This window comes from Heliangelus exortis, chromosome 1, assembly GCF_036169615.1.
Source record: "Heliangelus exortis chromosome 1, bHelExo1.hap1, whole genome shotgun sequence".
In the NCBI taxonomy this organism is placed as follows: domain Eukaryota; kingdom Metazoa; phylum Chordata; class Aves; order Apodiformes; family Trochilidae; genus Heliangelus; species Heliangelus exortis.
Genome location: NC_092422.1, coordinates 185,375,895 through 185,398,426, shown reverse-complemented (window position 1 = coordinate 185,398,426; position 22,532 = coordinate 185,375,895). Strand labels below are relative to the sequence as shown.

The 22,532-nt window shown below is 36.0% G+C and overlaps 1 protein-coding gene across 3 annotated transcripts in view; it reads right to left on the bottom strand.

Annotated features, from left to right (window-relative positions):
• Positions 1–2,433: 2,433 nt before the first annotated feature.
• Positions 2,434–22,532, bottom strand: part of PTPN12 (protein tyrosine phosphatase non-receptor type 12) — a 71,490-nt gene continuing 51,391 nt past the window's right edge. For 2 of the 3 annotated variants that reach the window (XM_071733972.1, XM_071733974.1), the window contains 7 exons: positions 21,807–21,892; positions 11,425–12,389; positions 7,987–8,064; positions 6,669–6,757; positions 5,661–5,691; positions 4,222–4,338; positions 2,434–3,737 (listed from right to left, as the gene is read on the bottom strand). In XM_071733972.1, the coding sequence (XP_071590073.1) occupies positions 3,676–3,737; positions 4,222–4,338; positions 5,661–5,691; positions 6,669–6,757; positions 7,987–8,064; positions 11,425–12,389; positions 21,807–21,892 (1,428 nt within the window). In that variant the 3' untranslated portion in view covers positions 2,434–3,675. The remainder of the gene's footprint in view (positions 3,738–4,221; positions 4,339–5,660; positions 5,692–6,668; positions 6,758–7,986; positions 8,065–11,424; positions 12,390–21,806; positions 21,893–22,532) is intronic. The other variant, XM_071733973.1, reaches the window with a different exon arrangement.

Below are 22,532 nucleotides of genomic sequence, written 5' to 3'. Positions count from 1 at the left end.
ACCAAGCACATTAGGAGGAGTCACTTGCCACCCACAGCACAGTATTATCACCTATGTGAAAAGCACAATGAAATAGTTGAGAGACATTGTGTTAAGTGACCTAGAAAAAACCAGCAAGGGTTGCTATTCCATAAGAAACATGAATTTCTACTTATGATACATCAAAGCATAAGTCACCACTTCACATATGCTACATGGTATAGCCAGAATTACAACCTGAAACACACAGTTTAATCCTCAAATGCAAATATTGAAGTGTTAAATTGTCAGAAGGCTCTGTTTAAAGACAGAATGATTTACAGCTAAAAGCAATTACTCCAGCAGCATGGGGTTATCATGCTGCCCAGTCCCCATGTTGTACTTGATCTGCATTAATTCTTTTAGAAAACAGTCTCCAAAAGAAACCAGATCCAAGATTTCAATACACAAAACCCCAGAGGCAATTCTTTGAGATTTTCAATTGTTGTGCACAGTTCCTAAGTTAGGAACTTGTTTAAGAAAAATTACATGTAAACGCCTAAGGCTTTCCCAACAGATTAAGAAGAAATAAAAATTGTAAAATAATCTTCTAGTCACTAAAAAGTAGAAAGTTACCTGCCAAATTACTAAAAAACCCAAAGTATGCTCCATAATAGAGATGAGCAATGATACTAGTAGAGGTCAGCTTTCTTCTGAGACTTGAGTATTTGTTTCTAAAATGTGGGAACCTCATTCTTCCCTTGATGTGATAATTTACTGCATGATTTGTTCAATATTGATACATTTAGGTAATTTAATAAATGAAATATAAGAAAAACAGTGCAGGAACAAACAAGCCATGCAGTGGTTATTAATAAGAACAGCTGGGCTGAGTAGGTTTACTGGTTCTTTGCTATAGTGGATCAAGACAGGTGTATGCCTGATAAAGCTGCACTTTAGAGACTGAAGACTGCTTTTGGAAAATTAACATGAAAGACTGAAGCTAAACAAAAGCAAGTTGTTTTAAATGATTGATTAAAAATATTTACATTACATGACGTGGTCTATATCTGTATCCAGTGATAATTTGCAAATATTCTAAACTCCTTTAGATGTAATTCCAAATACACCACAGCAAAAAAAGGTTATGGTTTTTTGAAGAAGCTGTTAGAGTGGATAACATTTATAAGCTATGATGTGAAACTATCCATCACACAGCACCCAGCCCTGCACTTATCTCTGTACCACCCACAAGTACAAGATACAGAAAGTAATGACACTGGGCAGGTTTTGCCTTGCAGATAAAACTGTCAGTTTACCTGAAATAAAATGGGTGAAAATATAAAGCTCAGATTAAGGTAAGCATGTAACAGTGAGCTGTAAAACAGGTCTGCCAAGGGATATAGGAGTCCATACAGGACAATTGCAGTTTCTGATCTCTAAAGCAAAGGAAAGATGAGAACTTGGTTATGAACTCAGCCTAGAATACTCTCAAGATCTATAGAGAAAAAATATGAATCTGGATGTATTTTTATTAAACATTACCTTATGGTCTGTACACAGTACACATTTTTTTCAGCCTTTGCTCTAACTGAAATTCAAACATGACAAGTGGAAAGTCTGCACACAGCCTATACACGTCTATGTTTTCTTGGTAGAGAAATATAACAATCCTTAAAAAGTACAGAAAAAGCATATTGTGAAATTACCTTATTTAACATCTGTTTCAAGAAGGTTCACTGATTTGGACTGTTCAGTGGTAATGACAGCCCACTGTGCATAATGAAACTGCAGGAGTTCTCTATAAGTGGAAGTCTCAGCTCATCACCTTCAACACAGGGGAAGGGGAACAAAGTTCAGGCCAACTTTATTCTGCCAACTGCAAGACATTCCAGCTGTCTGAGCTGTTTATAAAGCAGGAATCTAGTTGATATAGGTGATCCCCAGTGGCATTTACCATCATACTGTTTATTTTTAAACGAGTAATTGAAAAACTACATCCATGGGAAGTTAAGTATTTGTAGTGTACACAGTTCTGTGAAGCAGCTGGCTGGGCAGCCTGTCACAGGTACCAAATGCATGGGGACTGAGCCAGTCAAAGGCAGCAAATGCAAGTTATGTTCCTTTTGAAAGCTATAACAGAGCTGCTATCTGGGCATTAGTTCTCTTTAAGCAGAGAGGCCACAAAGTTCCAAGGAGTAAATTAGACAGAATGTTTCCATGGCTAAAGTTCAGATCAATAGACAGTTTTGCTGTCTGAAATAAATGTTTTTTCTTCGAAGCCTCATTCTTCACTTCTCTGGCATGATTGCTTGCCAGAACTTCTGAAGTGGTTACTAAAAATAAGGCCCTGAGGATCACTGTTTCATCCAATTCTGAGATAAGTAAGCTAAACCAGACTGCCATCCTTCACCATGTTTTAGCTTCCTTCTGAATAAATTGGTTTTTTTTTCCTAAGAGTAAAAACACCCATAATGAGATTTTTACTTTCTTTAATTTAAAGATTGTATTACAGAAAAGTTTAAGTAAGGAATCCTTATAAGGATTAACTCTTGACATAATATATTGCCAAGATACAGTGTAGCTGCAAGGGCTCTATGTGAACCTTCATATAAGTTGCTTTCTTACATACACAGTTGCTGAACAAAAAAATGGTATTTACCATTTGTAGGAGAAGACAGTGGTATTCAAACAGTCCTTTCACCAGTGTGTTCTGGTTTTCCCAAATTAGAAATATGCCATATTAAAACTGTAAAACCCTATTATACAGAAAGTTGATAGACATGAGGTTTTTAAAGATGGCAATTGATGAAACACCAAAATGATAACTAAGGAGTGTTACATAGAATGGTTTCTCTTTTACTGGCAGGTCAAATATACTAGAAACATACAAAGATTTCTTTATAATCTAATTTTAGATGAACTCAAACACTGAAGTAACATACACAGGCTAAGAGAATTCAATACTGTTCCAAGGCACTTACTGAATCTCCATGACTAGATGAAAACCAGAACAAATTAGGTCTGACAATTAAACAGCATATAATATAAAAATAACCTTTTGCTTACAATTTACAAAATGTATTACAATCTTCATCTCTGCTAACCTGCAATTCTGGCTGCGTGTGTCCAGCTATTTTTGTAAAAAACCCCAGAAACTATTTTCTAAAACTTCAGGGCAAATAATTTACAAATAAGGTACACAAAATTTAGATCATGCAGAGATTTCTTACATCTTCTGTTAATATTTTATGATTGCAACTTTATCAAATTATATACTTACTTGCCCTGTACATATACAAAATAATGCATACATGGTAATCAAACGTTAGCAAAAAGTAGTCCATAAACACAATCTGTCAGAAGTATTACTATATTAACATATGTCTACAAGCAGCGTGTAACAGGGTTAAAAGACATTAAGGCAATAATACTTGAAGTTACAAAATAAATCATATGTAATACTTTCTCCTAAGTGTAATAAGGCAGATGGATGGCCCCAGCAAAAAGTTAAGTTGTAATACTGGAATCCACTCCTGTGAACAATGTTTAAGGTTTTGCATGGGATGTACTGTAAGAGTGTACCATTTGGTAGTTAGATCTACACTGCTCTGTGTTAGTTGCCCCACAAAGAAGTGGAATACTATTTTTCTAGGTCTCAGTGGCACTTGAGTTTTCCAGTATAATTTATTGATAGTATGTCCATTGCTTCTTGGATCATGTCCATTCTGAAGGTGGCTCTCTTGGTCCTCTGGGCTTTCCACAGCGATTACCAAAACCTAAAGGAGGAAATTTATTTAAACACTTCTGTCCCCTCAGACAATGCAGTCTGACAAATGTTGGCAGCAGGCAGAAGGATCTCTGTAAGACATGCTCCAGCTCCTTAGGGAAGAGGTTTATTCTCAGGGCCAGAAAATTATTTTGTAGTATATAATATATATAATTTACTTTTTTCCTTCTCTGTGTACCACAGCAGTTTTCTCAGATACTGTTTCTAGACATTTTCAGGGCTCTACAGAAATTATATTCCATTTAATTCATCTATAACTTCATACACTCTGGAAAAAAACCTGAAGAATGATTAAATTGTTCATTCTGGAAAAAACTCATCAATGCTGAAGAGAACAGAAGGCCTATTTGGGGGGGGTTCTGCAGCTCAGCAAGTTGGAGGGAGACAGTAGTAGCAGCTATCCAAACCCTTATTGTTAATAAAGTTTCTATTTAAATCACCTAGTGATTATGCTTTGAATACATTGTAATTACCAATATCTGTTAATTCTGCAGGAAATTCTGAAATTTGACCTCTTGTATCAGTTGAACCAGAAAAAGAAATTTGAGGTAAAACATCAGTTGGTGTCTTGTTGCTCCTTTCAGGATGATCTGAAAAACACAAGCCCCTCCTTTACTGTTACAGTCATTGAAGCAGTAGTTTTAATGCTATTTTTAAGCACAGCTCAGTCTAGAGCACAACATGCACCAAATACTCTTTACCCGAAAAAACCCCCAAAAAACCAAAAAAAAAAAAAAAAATTTAAAAGCCAATTTCTCATTTATTAAAAAACATACTTCAAAACTGTTTAGAAAGCAAATGTTCAATAGCAGTGACACATACCTGTTTCCTAAATATGGATTATCATATATTTAAAAGCTTGGGTGGATTTTTAAAATCTCACAGAATACCCACTCATAGCAAGATCTGACAGTACCATCTAATGCATCAATATAAATGTATCTGTTCTTGTTCTTTCTAAACTAAAGGTGCTTAATAAGACATAAATAACTGTGTTCCATTACTTGTATAATCACTCTGTTAGCAACTCTGTCATATTTCTGAAAATTATTTTTTAAAATCTACCGTGTACTTAACATGCAGCTCTATAACAATGGACTCTATAAGTTCACTCAAGCATACACAGAAGATGCGTGGTAGAGATAAACTTATAGCAGAAGAAGGTGGCTTCAAGTTAAACCTCAGTTACACTTGTTACTGAAGTGTAAAAAATTTGGAAGATTTTTGGAAAATTTAAAATTAAGTATTTTGGTAAATATGCAACATACATACATATACACACACATCAGTGGTAAGCTTTTTCAGGTTTACACATGTCTATGAAATCAAAGGAATTAATTCACCAACTTTTTCAATTTCCATTGCAATAAGTATTATAATTTGAATTAAAAACAAGTAGTTATTGTATTACTTTAGTACACACAAAGTTTAGAATTAATTTTTAAATTAGACTTGGATTTGCTTCCTCAGGAAACGTGAGACGCTTTAAAAACAAAGTCTTTCCAGAAAATGCCAGTTTTGACAAGATATTTAGGTATCTTCAGAGTAAAAGCCAAGTTCAGTAGGAAGAATGTATTTCAAGTGAAAGTTGCACTTTTGCAAGACTACTGTATTTTTTTGAGATTTTTCCAATGAAATTAAAGCATTGTGAGTTGGAAGTAACTTTCAAAGCAATCCTACGCATACATTTATTTCAAGGTTATATCATGAATTAAGCTATGAATTTCTAGGAGAAAAATTTCTCCCTAGTAATTTCTGATATTCTAATAAAAATACTCCCCAAGAACTTTATCAGTTCAAATAGTTACTTTACCTGACCTCTCCACTCTCACAGGGTTACTAGACAGATAAACAAGTGGAAAAAACATTCCTCAAAAAAATTCCTCAAAAAAAAATATTTTCCATCACTTACCAGGTAGTACAGGTGAAGTTGTTTTCGAACCCTGTTAACGAGAAATGTTTAAAATAATTCTATAAAATGCTCCCCAAATACTTAAGCACCAGAATTTTTAAACAATTAAAATATTAAAAAAAAAAAGACATACATGGATATATCCATTTGCTCCCATATTTCTGACTTGCTGTGACACTGACAAAAAATGCTACAGCAGTTGATAAAGAATTTACTATCAGAACGTTACTTAATATTTAATAAAAAGCTTCCACTGTCACACTAGAAATTTTTGCAAAATTAGGGAGTTTAGTTCTCATACTAAATATATGGTCCCTGAAAATTCACACCTATATTTTTTGTCAAATTTTTAAGTGATATGTAAAGGAGGCTTTGAAGTATGTTAGGGGTGCATGTAAAAAAAGCATGAATGTAAAGAAGATCTCTGTGCTTCTGAAGATTTCTGTGATTCTGTAATTCTGAAGCTGTTGATGATGATGCTGTTTGAGAACTTAGAACAACTAACAACTAGAAATCTGATGGATAGAAAAGAGTTTGCTCAAAATAAATATGGAAAAAACTTTATCAGGCGGTGAAACAGGTTGCCCACAGAGGATATGAAGTTTCCATCTCTGGAAGTTTTAAAAACCAAACAGGATAAATCCCAGAGGAGCCTGGTCCAAGTCCCTGCTTCATGTAGCAGGTTAGACAAGAGACTGCAGTTCTTCTCCAGCTTGAATTAGCCTGCAGGCCTTTGAGGGCAGACAGCAAGCTCCACAAAAGCAGCACATTTACTCTGAAAGTTGTTATTTAAGGTATACTAAGGATGATTTCTAAAAGCATTGCTGAATTTAGAAAATCAGGCAGTTTTCCTGGAAAGAAAACGTCAGTTGAGCAGCTCGGGCAAAGGAAAATCTGGCTGGTTGATCAACTGCTGCAACTTTTCACAAACATGTATTTTATTTTCTGTTGTATCTCCCAGTGGAACTAGAAATGACTGATCAGTACAGACTTGTCTCCTGTACTTACTCTAGAGACTGTTTGTTCAGGGAGATGCTGGTCACGTAATATGCTCCACTCAGACTGTGCAATCATAGCTGGCTTCAGCAAGGGTGTGCCTAGGAAATATTAAATCAAATTCAACAAACTTGAGTCCTCTCCATGATGCAGCTTTGGAACACAGCATCAGAAATGTGCTACAATGCACGTTTTTTTAAAAAAAAATTTTAAATCGAATGCTTGTAGAAAGATGAATCTCTATGTGAGGAGCTTTCAGGGTAAAAGAAGACTTCACAACATAATTCAGAACACAAGACTGCAGTGTTTGCATTGTAGATATTAATTTCCTTCATTTGATGGTTCCTGACCAATAGGAGAATTAACCTTTTTTTGATGGTTTCTGACCAATAGGAGAATTAACCTTTTTTTCTATGTTTTTAGAATTTTTTACATCAGCTGTGCAATAAGGTCTTGAAAGACATACTAATTAAAGAAAACACACAAGTTAGGACAACTATACCTGCCATTTACTGACATCATGCAAAAACACAATAAAAAATGAAGTGGTTTTAGAGATTGAATCTCCAAAAGAGGTTAAGTTTTATTTTATTTTTAAAGAGAAAACCTGTGTTTATTGTGTTCTCACAGGAAGTCCATAATACCCCCCCAAAAAAAGGGTAATTTTGACTCTTAACTACCTATCCTTTTGATACTCAAGTTTTGTAAAAACTTCAATGTTCTTATACTAGAAATATCTATATTCACTACTGTGGCCAAAAAAATTTGAAAGGTTCACCAAGTGACATTAGACAAAAGCTTCAGTAAATAACTATATCACATTAGTTTTTTTGGAAGTTTTCAAACATCAACTTATTTTATCAAGTACAGTATGAAATGTCACCATCTCTCCTTTGCCCAGGAAAGAAGAATCAGATAAGCACTCAGATAAGCATGATTCACTGTGTTTTCCCATTCTCTACCTGGGAGCAGTAGGAAACTGCCTAAAATAGCTGGGGAATCCCCTGACTGTATTGCATATCCCCCTGTATCTCATTTCCATACGCCTCAGCTTGAAAACCAGCTTCAATAAAAAAAAATCCTGAAGTCTCCAGTATAATTGCTATCATGTAACAGCATGCTTACTCAAAAAACAAGCAATAATTTGACTTTATTCAAGGGCTTGTGAAAGTTAAACTTCAGAATAAGCCATTAAATATGATAGATATCATTCCACTTAACAACTTGCTCCAACACTTTAAGATTAACTAACAAGCAAGCATATACAAACACAGTACTGAAATGCATTTCACATTTTATCTCCAATTATCACCAAACATTAAAAACTCACTCTGTTCACTTGCTAAAACAAATGATTCTGGTGTTCTTTCTGGGAGCGGGGGAGAGGAATCTTCATTAGTATCAGCACCTACATCAAATATGACACTTAGATAAGTTAAAAAACACACTCAAATTTTCATGCTAGATTTTCAGAAGCTGATCTTTTGATATGTGAAATCATTTAGTATGAAATTTAAAGCAAAAGGAAAAGTTACTCTAAATGCTATAAACCATTTTGTTTTACCATGCTAATGCCTTGGGAGCAACTCTATGCTAACAACGTTAGTTTATATTAAGGGTTTAAGAAACCCTTAATGTATAAAAACGTATAAAAAAACGTATAAAAAAATTTACAGGGGTTTATTTGTGATGGAAGAAAGAAAAGCAGAATACATTTTTAGTGTGAGTGATCTACAGAAAAAAACCTCAGCAATTTTAAATTTTCTTCATTCTTTCAGGAAGAGAATATAAGTAGAATTAATAGTCTCTGGTAACGGGAGTGGTATTATTTGCTTCTTGAACAATTAACTTGCAAATAATTGTAACCACAGTAGTTGCTGTAATTTAATTGCAGTTCATTACACGTCTATTACCAGCCCCTGCAAGTAAGAGCTCATTACAACATGCTGGCTTCTAGAACTCTTCTGCAGATACACAGTTGGTGCCTCCCAACTGAACCACTGATGAAGCTCCCAAACCATGGTAAGAAGTGTGTTGAAAATATCTATGAGCTCTTCAGCTCCGCTGAAGACAGACAGTGACCTACTGCTGATGAGCAGCAGCTTTTATTTTTTCTTAGGTGTTTTTTCTTACACTTCCAAAGTCAACAGAGCACAGCCAGATCACATGGTGCAAGGATATTAAGCAACACAAGCCTGCACCATGAGACAGTGACTTCCAGGGAAGCTCCACATTAACCACTTCTCTAAAGTCCAAAGTCTTAGTTTTGCTTCCCAAGTCCATCTCTGGGGCCACTCAGCCTGGCTCCAATACCACCAATATAAAATACTTAAACAGTCTAGTGCAAGGTTTATCAGTGTGAAGGGCAAATAGGAGATGGCTGCTGTTGCTACCAGTAACACATTCTGTCTTCAGTCTGTTCCCTCTGGCTTCTCAGGAGCATTCTATGCCACCTGTTCTGGCAACAAAAGCTTCACTCTTGCTTGCTCAGGAATTTGGAGTAGAAATTGAAGGTTTAAGACAATACAAAGTTGCTGCTGCCACAAGAATTCTCATTTGACAACTGTGTTCTACACAAGATTCATAAAATGTTGAAGAGGTGTTTCAACTACTGCAGCCATGAAGCTTTCCCTGCCAAGATGCCAGCAGCAGGGACAGGAGCTCCATCACATTTTAGAAGCCACTGTAATCAAAGTGACTTCTCTGAGACCTGCTCCATCTCAAGTTGACTTGACAGCATAAGAAAGCCTTCAATTATTCAAACATTCTCTGTCAAATCAGCAAATATAGTCACTGTGGTGCATGCCCTATCTGAAAGTGAGTTTTTTGAGGGGTTTTAGGTTTTTTCTGCAGTTGTGGGGTATTTGTTTTGTTGGGTTTTTTTTTAACCTCAGGGTGGAATTTCTTTTCACTTAATTTGAATTAAAAAGACAATTAAATTATGCAACAAGATCATGCACACCAACAGTTATGGCTAAGCACGTGGGGTGCTGATAAATTCACAGGCCACCTTCATTGATGACTGTACCCACATCCCCAGCTTCAGACAAGAGAGTCCTGAACAAGTGCAAAAATGAAAAAGTCTTTATAAATTGTGGTTTAGGATCACTGCTGCAAATTGATCTAACCCTGTACTTTTGAGTCTGAGATGGATTACAAGACCTGCAACCTGAATATAAAAAGGGAAGTGTTCAATATTTTTGTACAAGGGAGCACATTCACCCTCAATAAAATTATACAAAATTAATATAAACATTTAAAGCCATTCCTGTGAAATCAGCAACATACCAGCAGCACAAAGACTGTACTGTTATTTTGGGATGCTTCTGATATGCAGTTACATGAAACAAATTCTTGAGCAACATTTTTCCCATTCTTTACCATATTTAAGACATACTGCTTTTTAAAAAATTTTATTTTATTTTTCCATGTTCTTAAAGCATCTTCATGCGAAGATGTATGGAAAGGTAATGATTTGTAAACAATAATTGCCCTGGGGAAGATGGATTAAAAGCTTGGATAAAAGTAGTGTTGGAAAAAACACTATAGCATGAAAACCTACCAAAAACAAACCCAAGAAGGACTGCCTGGTATAAATGTTCAAGTTACTATGAGGTAATACCCTTTGGTTTTGCTATGCAGAGTATTTTAAAAAGTGTCACAGGGTTAAAAGCATACTTGTATATGCAAATATTGTTTTGTGTGTATACATACATAATATCACAAAATCTATAGAAATGGATTGGTTTTAAAGCTGCAAAATGTTATGGTTCTGAATATATGACTCTTGGTGAAAATTTAGTTCACAAAGCAAGTATTTTCAATGCAACTGGCTCTACATCTTGCATCATACATTGATTCCCATTTCACCTCAGAAAGTCCTGTACTCTGCACAGATTCCTGAAGCAAGGCCATCTCCTAAGCACAAGGACCTGATCTAAATACAGAAGCTCATGTTCTCCTTTTAGCTCCACAGCTTTACTGTGCTTTGCTGAGTTTCACATAGGCAAGAAAGATGCCTAATTGGTTTTTCCCAGCTGATTTCTTCATCTGATCTAAGTGTTCCAGACTGAGTCAAATCTGATATATGATGTTGTAAGTTTCTGCAGAAGCAGTCTTTTAAACTTTCATTATTCTAAAAGTTCCAAAAAGCAGTAAGAGATAAAAGCAACTGAGTAATTTTCGAAGTGCTACTAAAGCAGAACTTGGATTTATAGATAAACAGAAGTATCTGTCTCCCCCTGGCCACATACAGTAAAAGAGGAAAGTAGGACTAAATATTTACAACGCTACCAAAAGGCCGGAGCCAAATGAGCAACTTCAAAGACTGACACAGTGAAAAAGGTTGCATCTATATTTTTAGGACCAGCACATCGACCTGTAAGAATTAATTAAATGTGTTTGGACAAGCCTGTTTAAAACACTAACTACTCAAAACTGCCATTATTATACACACTTCCATGAAATCAGACAAAAAAAAAAAAAGTGCCAACCACTAATGTAGACACCTGCAATTAAGAATGCACTCCCACCTTGCAATAAAGCTTTTGAAACAGCTTATCAAAGGTCTGTAGCAGCAACAGTGTAACAGACATTGCTCACATGCAAAACAAAAATGGAGAGGCAGAGAGCTGTGCTCCTGAAGCTGCCATAATACACTGTTTAAGTTTACATTTAAAAAATTGCATTGTAAAGAAAACGATGCTGTTCAATTTCAAAGATGCAACAAGGTTAAAGAGTAACACTTCTGAACCACAATGAAACCTACCTTTGCCATCTTCAGAACATGATAGGGCTGTTAAGTCTTGCCTAGCAATAGACATTGGCAATACTTTTCTGGCAGAAATGTTTTCAGTATTAGTGGCAGCAGAGACTGTGGCACTTGCGGTTGAAACGTTAGATGCGCTTTTGCTCATGGCTCCATCAAAGTCCATCTCATCTGTGTCAGAATCATCTGAATGAAGAGGATTAGTAAAACAGAGGGGTGCTCGAACAGAAATAGTAGTATGATCAACATTATCACTGGGAGGATGTTCAGCTGTGGTGTTTGATACCAGAGACAGAGTTTTAACACCATGACACAAAATGTCCGAAGGCATCTCTTCAGACCCCGGTGTACGCCGTGCATTTTCAGGCCCGTGCAGTGACCACGTGGCATGTCCCTTTTCTGTCAGAGGCAGACGATCTGGTCTTGGTGGAATGTCACAGACCTCCTGACTCTGCAGACTTTCTGGTGAAGGTATTAAGGCTGTGCTAGACTGTGGCATGCTGCATTTCATACATGAGCTTTGAGAAGCATCTACAAATGAATCCCCTGAAATCTGTTCCTGTGGCTTAAAGCTTTTATCAGTTACACAGGATGACACAGGCTTGATTTTAATTGCATGTCCCCTGTTCAACAGGGAGTTCCCATCAAAGCTTCGTGGTCCCTCCTGAAGAGGCACCTTCTTGATTTCAAAACTTAAGCTGCGGTCCAGCCGTTTGTCTACACGTTCATTGGGTTCATTCTTCCCTGAATGTTCTGTTGACTTATTATAATTCTCATTGAGGTCTGTTGAATGCTCTGATGAAACCATGTGCAAAACTGGCTTTGGGTGGTATCTATCATTGTCCTGCCACACAGTAGTGACTGTTGGATAAGCTGATGGGGGAGATGGTGTCAAGATCGGTGGTACTGGCTGAGGCTCTGGTGGCTGCAAGATTTCTTCTTTAGCATCTCCTTCTACAAGGCAACTACAAAAAACAAAACAAAACACAGCTGTGTAAGTTTTTTCTATTTTGACAATATTTTAAATATCTGTCCATTTACTTCTGCAGTAGTAATGCTTTCATGTCATTACTGAACTCCAAGCAGCATCTAGACAGTGGTTACAAAAGAGGGCTAACAGGGTAGGCAAGAACAAAGTCAACACACTGAAAACATCTTTCGGAATATCACAAAGGCATCCATTCAGGCCACAACTAATCTTCATTGTTAGTTCAAAGATTGCTGACATCCTTTCCCAGAAGCACTTCTTTTACTCTGTAAGACTCTGTCAGAAAGGCCCTCTTGTGGCAGGATTTCATTATAGTTTTTTTTTTCTTATGAAGTGGCTCAGAGAAACTCAGCATAATGGATTCAATTTTCAGTAAAGCCAGGAAAAAAGTCTTTGAAGAACAGCTGGTTTAATACCAAATATCTTCCTTTACTTTTATTTTTCTCCATGAGTCCTGGAGGATTTAATTTTCCTATTTGTGTATTTAATAGTTGCTCCAATAGTTTTATGGCTAATGATGCTGACCTAATATAACTGCCATATAAAAACCATTATAATACTATGTATAAAACCAATTCTTAATAGAATATATGACCCAAATTACAGTACATGTTAATGAGACCACAGCATTTATTATTACAGCACATCTTAGGCTACTTGAAAGTAGAAGCTCTTCAGACATATGGTTGATTTTTTTCATATTAGATGTAAAATACTGAACTACAAACATTTTGAGGTCTGGTCTACAAAGAGTAACTATGCATTTCCCTTCAGAACCTTTTAAATTTTTTCCTTTTCATGATATAAAGACTATTAATAGAGTAATAACTAAGGTGCAAAATAAATGCATGACAAGAGCAGAAACTCAGTGAAATAATTTAAAGAAATTATACTTTCAATCCAAGAAGATAAAGTCCAATGGACTATGGTCTGCAAAAGAGTGCCATCTGGCCACATGCTTGAGCTGAGAAACCAGCCCACTTGATGTACAAAGCTTAGATCACTTTCTGCTGCTGGCAGAGATGTCCTTCATGGGGAAGTGATAAACCCTCTAATACAGGCCTGCACAAAACATCCAAGACAGTAATATTTAGAAGACAGATGCTCCCATCCCCCCATGTTAGGGGAACAGACAGTTCTCAGGGTCACAATCTTTACTGACAAGTTCAGGTGGTCCCAGCACCCAAATAACCTTGGAACAAGAAAGAGTCAGCCAAATTCTCATATATCTAAGTTTTTTTAGGATAATCTGTGTCAGAGGCATGATAAATCACCCAAACCAAGCTCTGCAGCATAAGACTTGGAACCTTTCCTTGGAGACTAAGGTTATAGCAGGACACTCTCTTCCCCTGAAAATTAAGTCACCAGCAGACCTTGTATCTTCCTTTCAGGATCTAACATCCTGAAGAACTGTTCAGAAAAGTGTTCACAGTACTCTTGTGAAATAGAATTTTATTTCAAAATTAATTCAAGGCCACACACCAAAAGCCAGAAAGCAGAAGCTTCCAGAAAGGCAAAACCTCTTACCACCTGCTATAGGACAGACCACTCTGACACTCTACTCCTGCTTCATTTGTGTAAAACCTGGAAGAATACAGCATATCTGGCAGATCTGGAAGAAGATGTGCCAGTAATATATCTCATATTGTAAGGACAAGCTGGAAGACAGGCAGATTATACTCCCCAGGTCCCGTGCTTTCAGGGTACTTAAATGGAACTTCCAAGATAGCACTAGTAGTTAATCACATATTGCTAACTCAGATGAATAATGAGAATGAAGAATACACCACTTGTATTTTAGAAACTTGACAGATTCAGCAGGGGAAAAAGCAATCTATTAATGAGCCAATACTTATATAATAAAACCCCACCTTCAGAGACTGTAGGTGAAGTCTGGCATTCAAATACAGGTTCCATTCAACATGGAACAGTCAGAAAGCATCCAGCCCCACCACTGCCTGTCTCACTCCTACAAATCTTCCACTGAGGAAGCTCAGTCTGAAATTAGAAGGCCTAATAAAATTCAGCAACTGCAGAGGAGTTCCAAAAAACTGGAGCTGGATCATCACAGTCACACAGGCAAGATGATCAGAAGTAAGACATGTCTTTCAAACCCTTTTTAATCAGACAAGTACCTACACAGAGAGGCTGTCACTACAGCCAGAACTTAACCAAGACCGTCTAGAGCCATGGAGAGTCAAGACCATGGGAAAAGCTTGCTACTAATATTACATTTTGGCTGACTGGAAAGCACAAATACTTTAGAATAAATATTCTGAGATAGGGTCAGTCATTTGACTTTGAAAGCTGACAAAGGCTAATGTCAGTCTCCTCCATTTGTTAATTAAGGCTTTTGGCTTTCCAAGACAAGCTTCCATCTTCCTTTTCATGCTCCTATTAAGTTTGAAAAAGCCATTTTAATTGACAGAACATGGGCTATTAACATAGGTCTGTGGGCCAAAGAATTTTTACACCTTCTCAGACAACTTTAATAAGAAAGTATTAATTAAAAAACCGAACAAAAAACCAAACTAAAAAACCAAAACTCAACCAAAAATGAAACAAGTAGAAAGTCTTATAAAAACAAGTACTAAGTTACACTTGGTATTGCTTCAGAACTGCATTATCCAGCAATCCATGATGAAGTTCCTTCTCATACTACTCACACATTCCATCCCATCTGTCAGAAAGCAAGAATAATTCAGAAATATTCATCATGTTTTTATAAAGGTTACTGGAGAGTAACCTTACTGGACAAGTAAAAAAACCCCAACAGCTACAAAACTGAACTGCTCTCTTCTGCAAGGGCATTATTTAAGTGAAACACAAGAAGTTTTTATGTATCAGAAGTGCTGTTTCCATTATACTGGAATAAAGCCAACAGTGGGCTTGTTTTTAGGAATTATAGGATATAGGAATAAAGACCACACAATTGCATGAGAATTCCTGACTGTCTGCTCACAAATCTGCATCTTCTACAATACTAAGAATCATCTTTGACTTGGAACAGGCTACAGCATAAGTGATTTTATTAGCACCAAGCTATAGCTGTATGAGATGAACAACCAAAATACTTATACAAGGGATTAGAAACTGAAGAAAAGCTTTTGGATTTTCAGTTTATGAACATCCCCACCCCTGAAGTACTGCAAGCTCCCCAGCTTCCAAACGATATTCTACAGGTTACTGCATCCCTATATGGAAAACCCCAGATCCTCTTGCAGTTCTCCCAGGTGCCTTCTTCCATTCTTTGTCTGTCTGACTCCTGTCACAGAGGGCTGGGCCTCAAATTCCTTCTCTTCCTTTCCAACTGCTTTGCATTAAGATATGAGGAATACAAAGCACATTGAAACAACTTAAACAAAAGTGACTTGGGAACTGTTTTGCTTTTGGACATTATTGAAAAATGAACAAGCTTGTGTATAAGTATTTTTCTTCAATTAGTGAAGATAAGCCAACCAACAAAAAATAAAAAGTCTTGCTCCAACATATTACACACTACAGAGAACAGGAGAATTTCCTTTGGGTTTTTCTCCTCTATTCCAGTGGGAGAGAGGGAGTTCACTTGCATAAATGGTTACATGCCCTCTTTGCCAGCAGTGATGCTCATCAGTAATCTCCACTAAATCCTCCTACTGAAAATGAGTTTTTTCCATTATTGACCTCATTTTCCAGACCCAGAGTCATACAGGCAATCAGCAAAACTAATTTCTTATCGGGTACAGACCTACCATCAAGCATTACAATTAGCTAAAGAAGCAAATTAGCATTAAACTAGATATGACAAGATTATAAACCCATAAAACCCGTTGAAATTCATGAAGTTCTTCACTGATTACTGTTTAATGAAATCACTCTCCCATTCACTTCAAGAGGAAACAGAACCCCACATGTATTCAAACATCACCCTTAGAGGTATGTGCAGAACTTATGATACAGGAAACACTGCATAAGTCAGCAAACCAAATGTTGTTTAATCATCTTCCTTGAGCACAGCTAAAAAGAGCTACTCAAATGTTCATCATTATATCTGAAATTAAATTTCAATCCTTCACTCCCACATGCACAAACAGCATTCTGATGTTTGTTTTGCTTTTTTTAAAGGAAATAGATGCCACAAAGGATTTCTCTGAGTATGCAGTATTTTTTCCATTTTACTGACATCATAGTATTATTATTTCAGATGTTCTGCATTGCAAATAATGGTTTTGTTTCTTTTTATTAAGCAGAGATATTAGGATACGTATACCTTTAAGAGGTCTTTGGCAGTAGCTATTTCTGAAACTCTTGCCAGAAAATCCTGGTCATTTGGGATGCTGCATAATGCTTTCTTTGGGCACTTCCTCCAACAGCTGTGCTCTATAGACACTTCTCCCCCCAGAGGCAGAAAATTATCTGAAGATGAACTACTAATATTATTCCAAACAACAGGAGGCAGAATACTAAAACCAGCTTGATTTAAATTTACCAGGAAACTAATGGAAAGCTCATAAAAGAGGATCTTGAGACAGAAAGCAGTCAGAGAATCAAAGAATGCTTCTCTTTAAGAAAGAGAAATAAGCTTTCCTGCATTAGACCTTCAAATTAACCCTGCATTGCTTTTGTATTTTGCAAAAGCAAGCACTTCTCAAGTACATTTGTAAAATCACATTGTGTGATAAAAATAGAAAGGCTTTTCACAACTCAGCTCTGACAGTGTATCTTTGTATACAACAGCTACTGATTGTCTTGTAATTCTACTACCTCAGCAGTTCCTCATATATAACTGTATATGAAATTTCCATAGGTGCTCAAGACAACATTTTCATATGCTTTTCTTGCTACACAACTTGAGCAGCTGATCCAGTGCCTTAGTGCCAAAGACCTTGAAGATAAAGGTCTCACATCTGTCAGGTAATAATAATTTTTAAAAAATTGTCACAATAAACTGTCAAAAATACAACAATTTGTCAAAAGGAGAAGCCCTCCCACAACTTTATACCAAAAATGTACACGTGTAATCAAAAAATCAAAATGAAGAAATGGCAACATTATTTTTGCTTTTTCTACATCATATTCTAAATTTTTAGAATGTTTTAAGATCTCAGCCATCTTAGCCTTAATGGAAAAGAGCTATATTATTAAAATGGGACACCACAGATTCAGATTTAGATGAAATTTGGCCAGAGTTCAAAAGGAAAAAAACCAACTTAAGTAATCCAAGGTTATTCTACACAGTACACTGTACAGCTTTATTTCCAAATAAAAACAGAAAGTGATGCCAAGGTTATGGAATGCAGCTGCTGTGATGAACCACAAATAGATGCCAAGCTTTGTATCCTCCCTTGTAATTAAAATAGGAAAATTAAACTCAGTGTAAGCAGGCAGAAGCTAGACAACCACATTATTCTACTTAAGCACTGAATCATTTCCATCCACATGGAAAAAAAGGTGCAGTTCAGTGAAGCTGTCACAAACAATACTAAGGACAGTTTCTGTATATAAGGAATTAACAGATATAACCAATGGGTGAATTTTTCTTGTAAAATTTAGTTGAATAAGGCTTTTAGGTTTTTCATTGTGACAAACAAATCAGACAGTGCTATCTCACAAAGACATGGTTTTTATTTTAGCTTTGCAGAATATGCAAAGAGAAGGTCCTGCAGAACAATTTGAACTTGAAAATAAAGAACTTTCTGTAACCAAGCCTGATTAAACAACTCTTTTTTCCAAATACTTCAGGAAGTACTACTAAAAACACAAATATTTCAAGGACTATTCCTTAAAGGTATTAAGATGCTCTCTCTGAATTCCAAGGTACCAATCATAGCTTCTAGGTTTGAAGTAAAAGCTCCCAATTGTATAGTCCTGTAAAATCATGTACAGTCCTCAACTGCAAATTTAAAGCTTTGGTTCTTTACAGTCTTATATCTATGAATAAAATAAAAACTTACTTATGCCCTTTTCCTGCCTTAACCTGAAAACAGTTAAACACATTTAACAAAGAATGTTTTATACCTCACCAAGTGCTCCAAATACATTTAACATAGAAGTAAGTTCAAGGTGACTCTTAAGAAGTGATCATATACTGCAAATCCAAGGAACTTCTAAAATAAGGTGCTGATGTATGCACTCACATGTTGCTTGTTTACCTTCATAATAATCAAAGAGTAATATTATTTCACTTTTTTAAAATGTTGACATCAAATGCAGAGAGAAGTTAGCCTAAATGACTACATTAAATTGTACAGTAAATATGAATATGCTTTTAAGATTAAGCTGTTGACAAATTTAAAGATAATACAGAGATTATCTTGATCCTACTTGATCCTGTTGCAAACAAGAGACAGGTGAGAAAGCCACCTTTATGGAAAAACCATATAACAAACATACAGAGCAGATAAACACTGAAAAATGATGTAGAGAAGATGTTACCATCTCATCCAGCAAGTGGCCTCAGAGATGTCAGAAAACAACTAAGAGGAATCATAATCAACCATCTAACATAGCTTGGTCTGGCAGAAATATGGAAAACAAGCACCCTGAGATGTCAAGAGATATAATCTCATTTTCCTCATGTTTGGTCAGGACTATCTCAGGCAAGTTCACCTGAAATGGTGCTCAGTGATAGTCACCTCAATCCTTTTGCTTCAGAAAAAATACAAGTGTTAAACCTTCCACTAAAAAATATAAATGCAGATTGCTTTACTAATTACACATTCTGGAGCCAACTCCAGCACCAGATAAAAAGAATTTAACAGCCTTATTCCTTTTGAAAAATATTAACCCTAGTAACTTGCTTGTAACTTCCTCAGAGACAGTGCAAGTACAGCTCAAGAACACATTTGGCTGGCAACCTAAAAAATGTTACTGAACAAAATAATTTAAACAGTTTGCCAGAGAAAATTCTAAATCAAACTAAAAATGTGGCTTAAACTAGATTCTTTCAGGGTATCTACAAAATGTGAACTTATCTGTAATGACTCAGACACCACTTGAAAACATTCAGTGCAGAAAAGATTTAGGCAAATACTTAAAATAGTTGTACCAAGATATTTTTAGTCACAGCAATGTAGAGGAAAAATAATAGAAGGAACATGGAAAAAAGTTGGTAAGAGAATGGTTTGGGGAAAAAAGCTACAGGTGCAGTAAGGTGATGTATCATGTTTCTTTCTCTATAGGGGGATTAAATTAGAAGCTCTCCCGGATTCTGCTCTGCCATCTTCCTGGGAAAAGGATGTCAGCCTATGCCAAAGGAGCCACAATACACAAAACCTGGCTGAATCAGACTGGGATTTGTAACATTACCTCCCACATCAAGAAAAAACATGCTCATTCTAAGCAGATGTGGCTAATAGCAAACAAGGTCTTTCCTCAGAAGTGTCTTCCATGAGGGGTGTCGATTTTTTTCAAAAATACTCTTCACTTGAAAAAGACAGCAGCTCTGCTAAAAGCTTCCATTTATTCACCTCTAAGGAACCAATCTCCCTGACATTGCTGGCAGACAGCAAAGCATGAGTTTATGGAAGCAGGCACAAAAAAGATCAGGCTTTGGAAGAGATTAAAAGATTTTCCTCTTACTAATGCAACAAGAACAATGCAATGCAGATAAGACAGATGTGTGCTAAACCATGAATTATGCAGATAGGATTATTGCATGAATATATAAATATCACAAAAACCTGGGTACATTTAAGATTACTTCAAGGAACACTACTAGGAAATTACGTATTAGACAGAAATCATATCCAAGTTCAGTTGATTAAGTTTCAAGATAAGCTTAGAACTCATTGTGAACACAGGTTAACAGTCCTCTGTTATCATCCTAATCTATGTAATTGAAAACAATCATATTACCATCAATCTAAATAAGGTAAAAATATTACCTACACAGCACAAACTGGGCCATTTGTTTGTGAAAAGCCCCAACCCATTTCCACCTCTCTCTTTCAATGTCATTCTTCTCTAACTGCTGCTTGACTTAGCTAATGCTAAGTTAACTATAACAGCTCTTATATTCTTATCCTGCTGTGTCATTAACGGCTACCATACATAATTGCCAAAATTATCTTATTGCAGATACCATCCCAGAACCACTGAGGAAGTAGTGACAGGTCCATTTGTGGCAGTTGATACCCTCATTAGGAAAGGCATTAGAATTGGATGCAGCATTCCAGGTCTGGTCCAAATGTCTAGTTGCTAGCCAAGTGAAAAACTTCTATGCCCATTTTCAAAATTATAATTATTCCTGTGAGAAGATGTTGTTGCAATATTGAATATACACACATACTGCTACCCATTCCAAGTCACCAATTTTCAAATAGCTTTCCATGTCCGATTCCATTTTCCGTATACATAGTCACATATTTAAAGCTCCTCCTTTACCAAAACTAGAATAATCTAGTATTTTAAAATTATTTTATTTTGTAATCACGGCCCTCATCTTGTTAGCCCTTCAAAAATGGGCTCATTTCACATCATTTTCACCCTGCCAAAGGCAGTACTGCAAAGGTGTTAATTCTCATCTTCTACTTTAGCCATTAAAATAACAAACTATCAGGAACTCTCACTACCAATCTGATCTACCACTACTTGTATTTAATTATAATTTTAAAGCAGTAAAAGTACTTTTATTGTGTGACTAAAATGTATACAACAATATTAAGAGGCTCATGGCTTCTTATGTCATTCTACAACTTCAGGAAGCCCAAGTGCTTACCTTAAAGATCTCTTTAACTACACACAATGTAGCACAGGCCAGATCACCTGCCAAAGGTCCCTGTAAGCCTTCCAGAAACAAGCTAGGGAAGTCAGGTTCTTACTTCAGGCAAGTTGCTGCTTTAGCAAGCACTGCTTGTGGCTGGGTACCCATTTTTGGCAGATGAACCTGTTGGTGAAGATTTACTTTTTGCTTCCTTAAGGTCAAACCTATGTATTTTAGGAGCAAGACAAGGCTTTATTTTTCCTCTCTGAGGAAAGGATTGAGGAGACCAATTTTTCCTCCCTGTGTAAAAGAATTTTGTTGGCATACTCTTGTCAATAGCAGTATTTGCATGTGAATTATAATTTTCTTGAAAAAAATTGGTATTTTTTTTAATATGTTTTTGCCCCAAAAAATTAAAGTTCAGTCATTATTTGACCCTATCTTCAAATATGTTTTCTGGCTACCGCCTGTTAGAATTAGAACACAAGCAGGATCAGTACATTCAGACACTGATTTTGCCAATATATTAATGCTTATACTTGTAGAGCCAAGTACTAGACTTCTATCTGTGGTACATATATTTCTATTTATAAATAGAAAAAACCTCTATCTTAAAAGTCTTTATATAGTATCACTATTTTTATTCTACTTTTGATTTATAAAACATGTCAATCTGTCAGATTAAAATACTACAGTAACACAAGTAACTACCTGCGGGTCCGCGGAGGCTTTGGTGGAGGAGAATCCTGTTTCTCTGCATCCGAAGAACTGACAGCATTCTCTGTATTATTTTCATCCTGATTAAAAGAAAAACTTTTCACTCATGGCTGTCAAGCTGATACAAACAGTACTTAAACTGTAAGGTCCAAAGATCTATAATGACACTTGAAAACAATATAAGACAATATTACATATTTTTTGTTACCTTAGAGAGAACTTTCAAAATTACATGAAATTCTGCTCTAAATTCACAATATTATTTTGTATTTTGTGTATCCAACTTAAATTTTTTCTGACTAAACATTTTGTTTCACATGTATAATCCACTAGAGAAAATTCTCAAAAGCCAGTCTTTCAGATGAGAGGTAAGCAAGCTCCCTTATGCCCTCCAAATTGTTCACATTGAAAGCGTTTATTTTCTAGTCAGTATGATTTCTTTCACTTGTACAATGAGCCCACTAAAGTTAATACTAATCTACAATGCAGTAAGAAAACGAGAATTTCAGCTACTGCAAATTGACAAGTGGATAAGATTCAAAGCATTTTAAATGCAATGCATTTAATGCATTTTCCTAAAATACTTCCAAATTATTTCCTATTTGCATACAGTGAAGTTTTAACTTACTCAAAGTATGAAGACTGTTATTTCATTTTAGGAAGACCGCGAATATAAGAGACATTTTACATGTGTACATACTTATGAACATATTTATACAT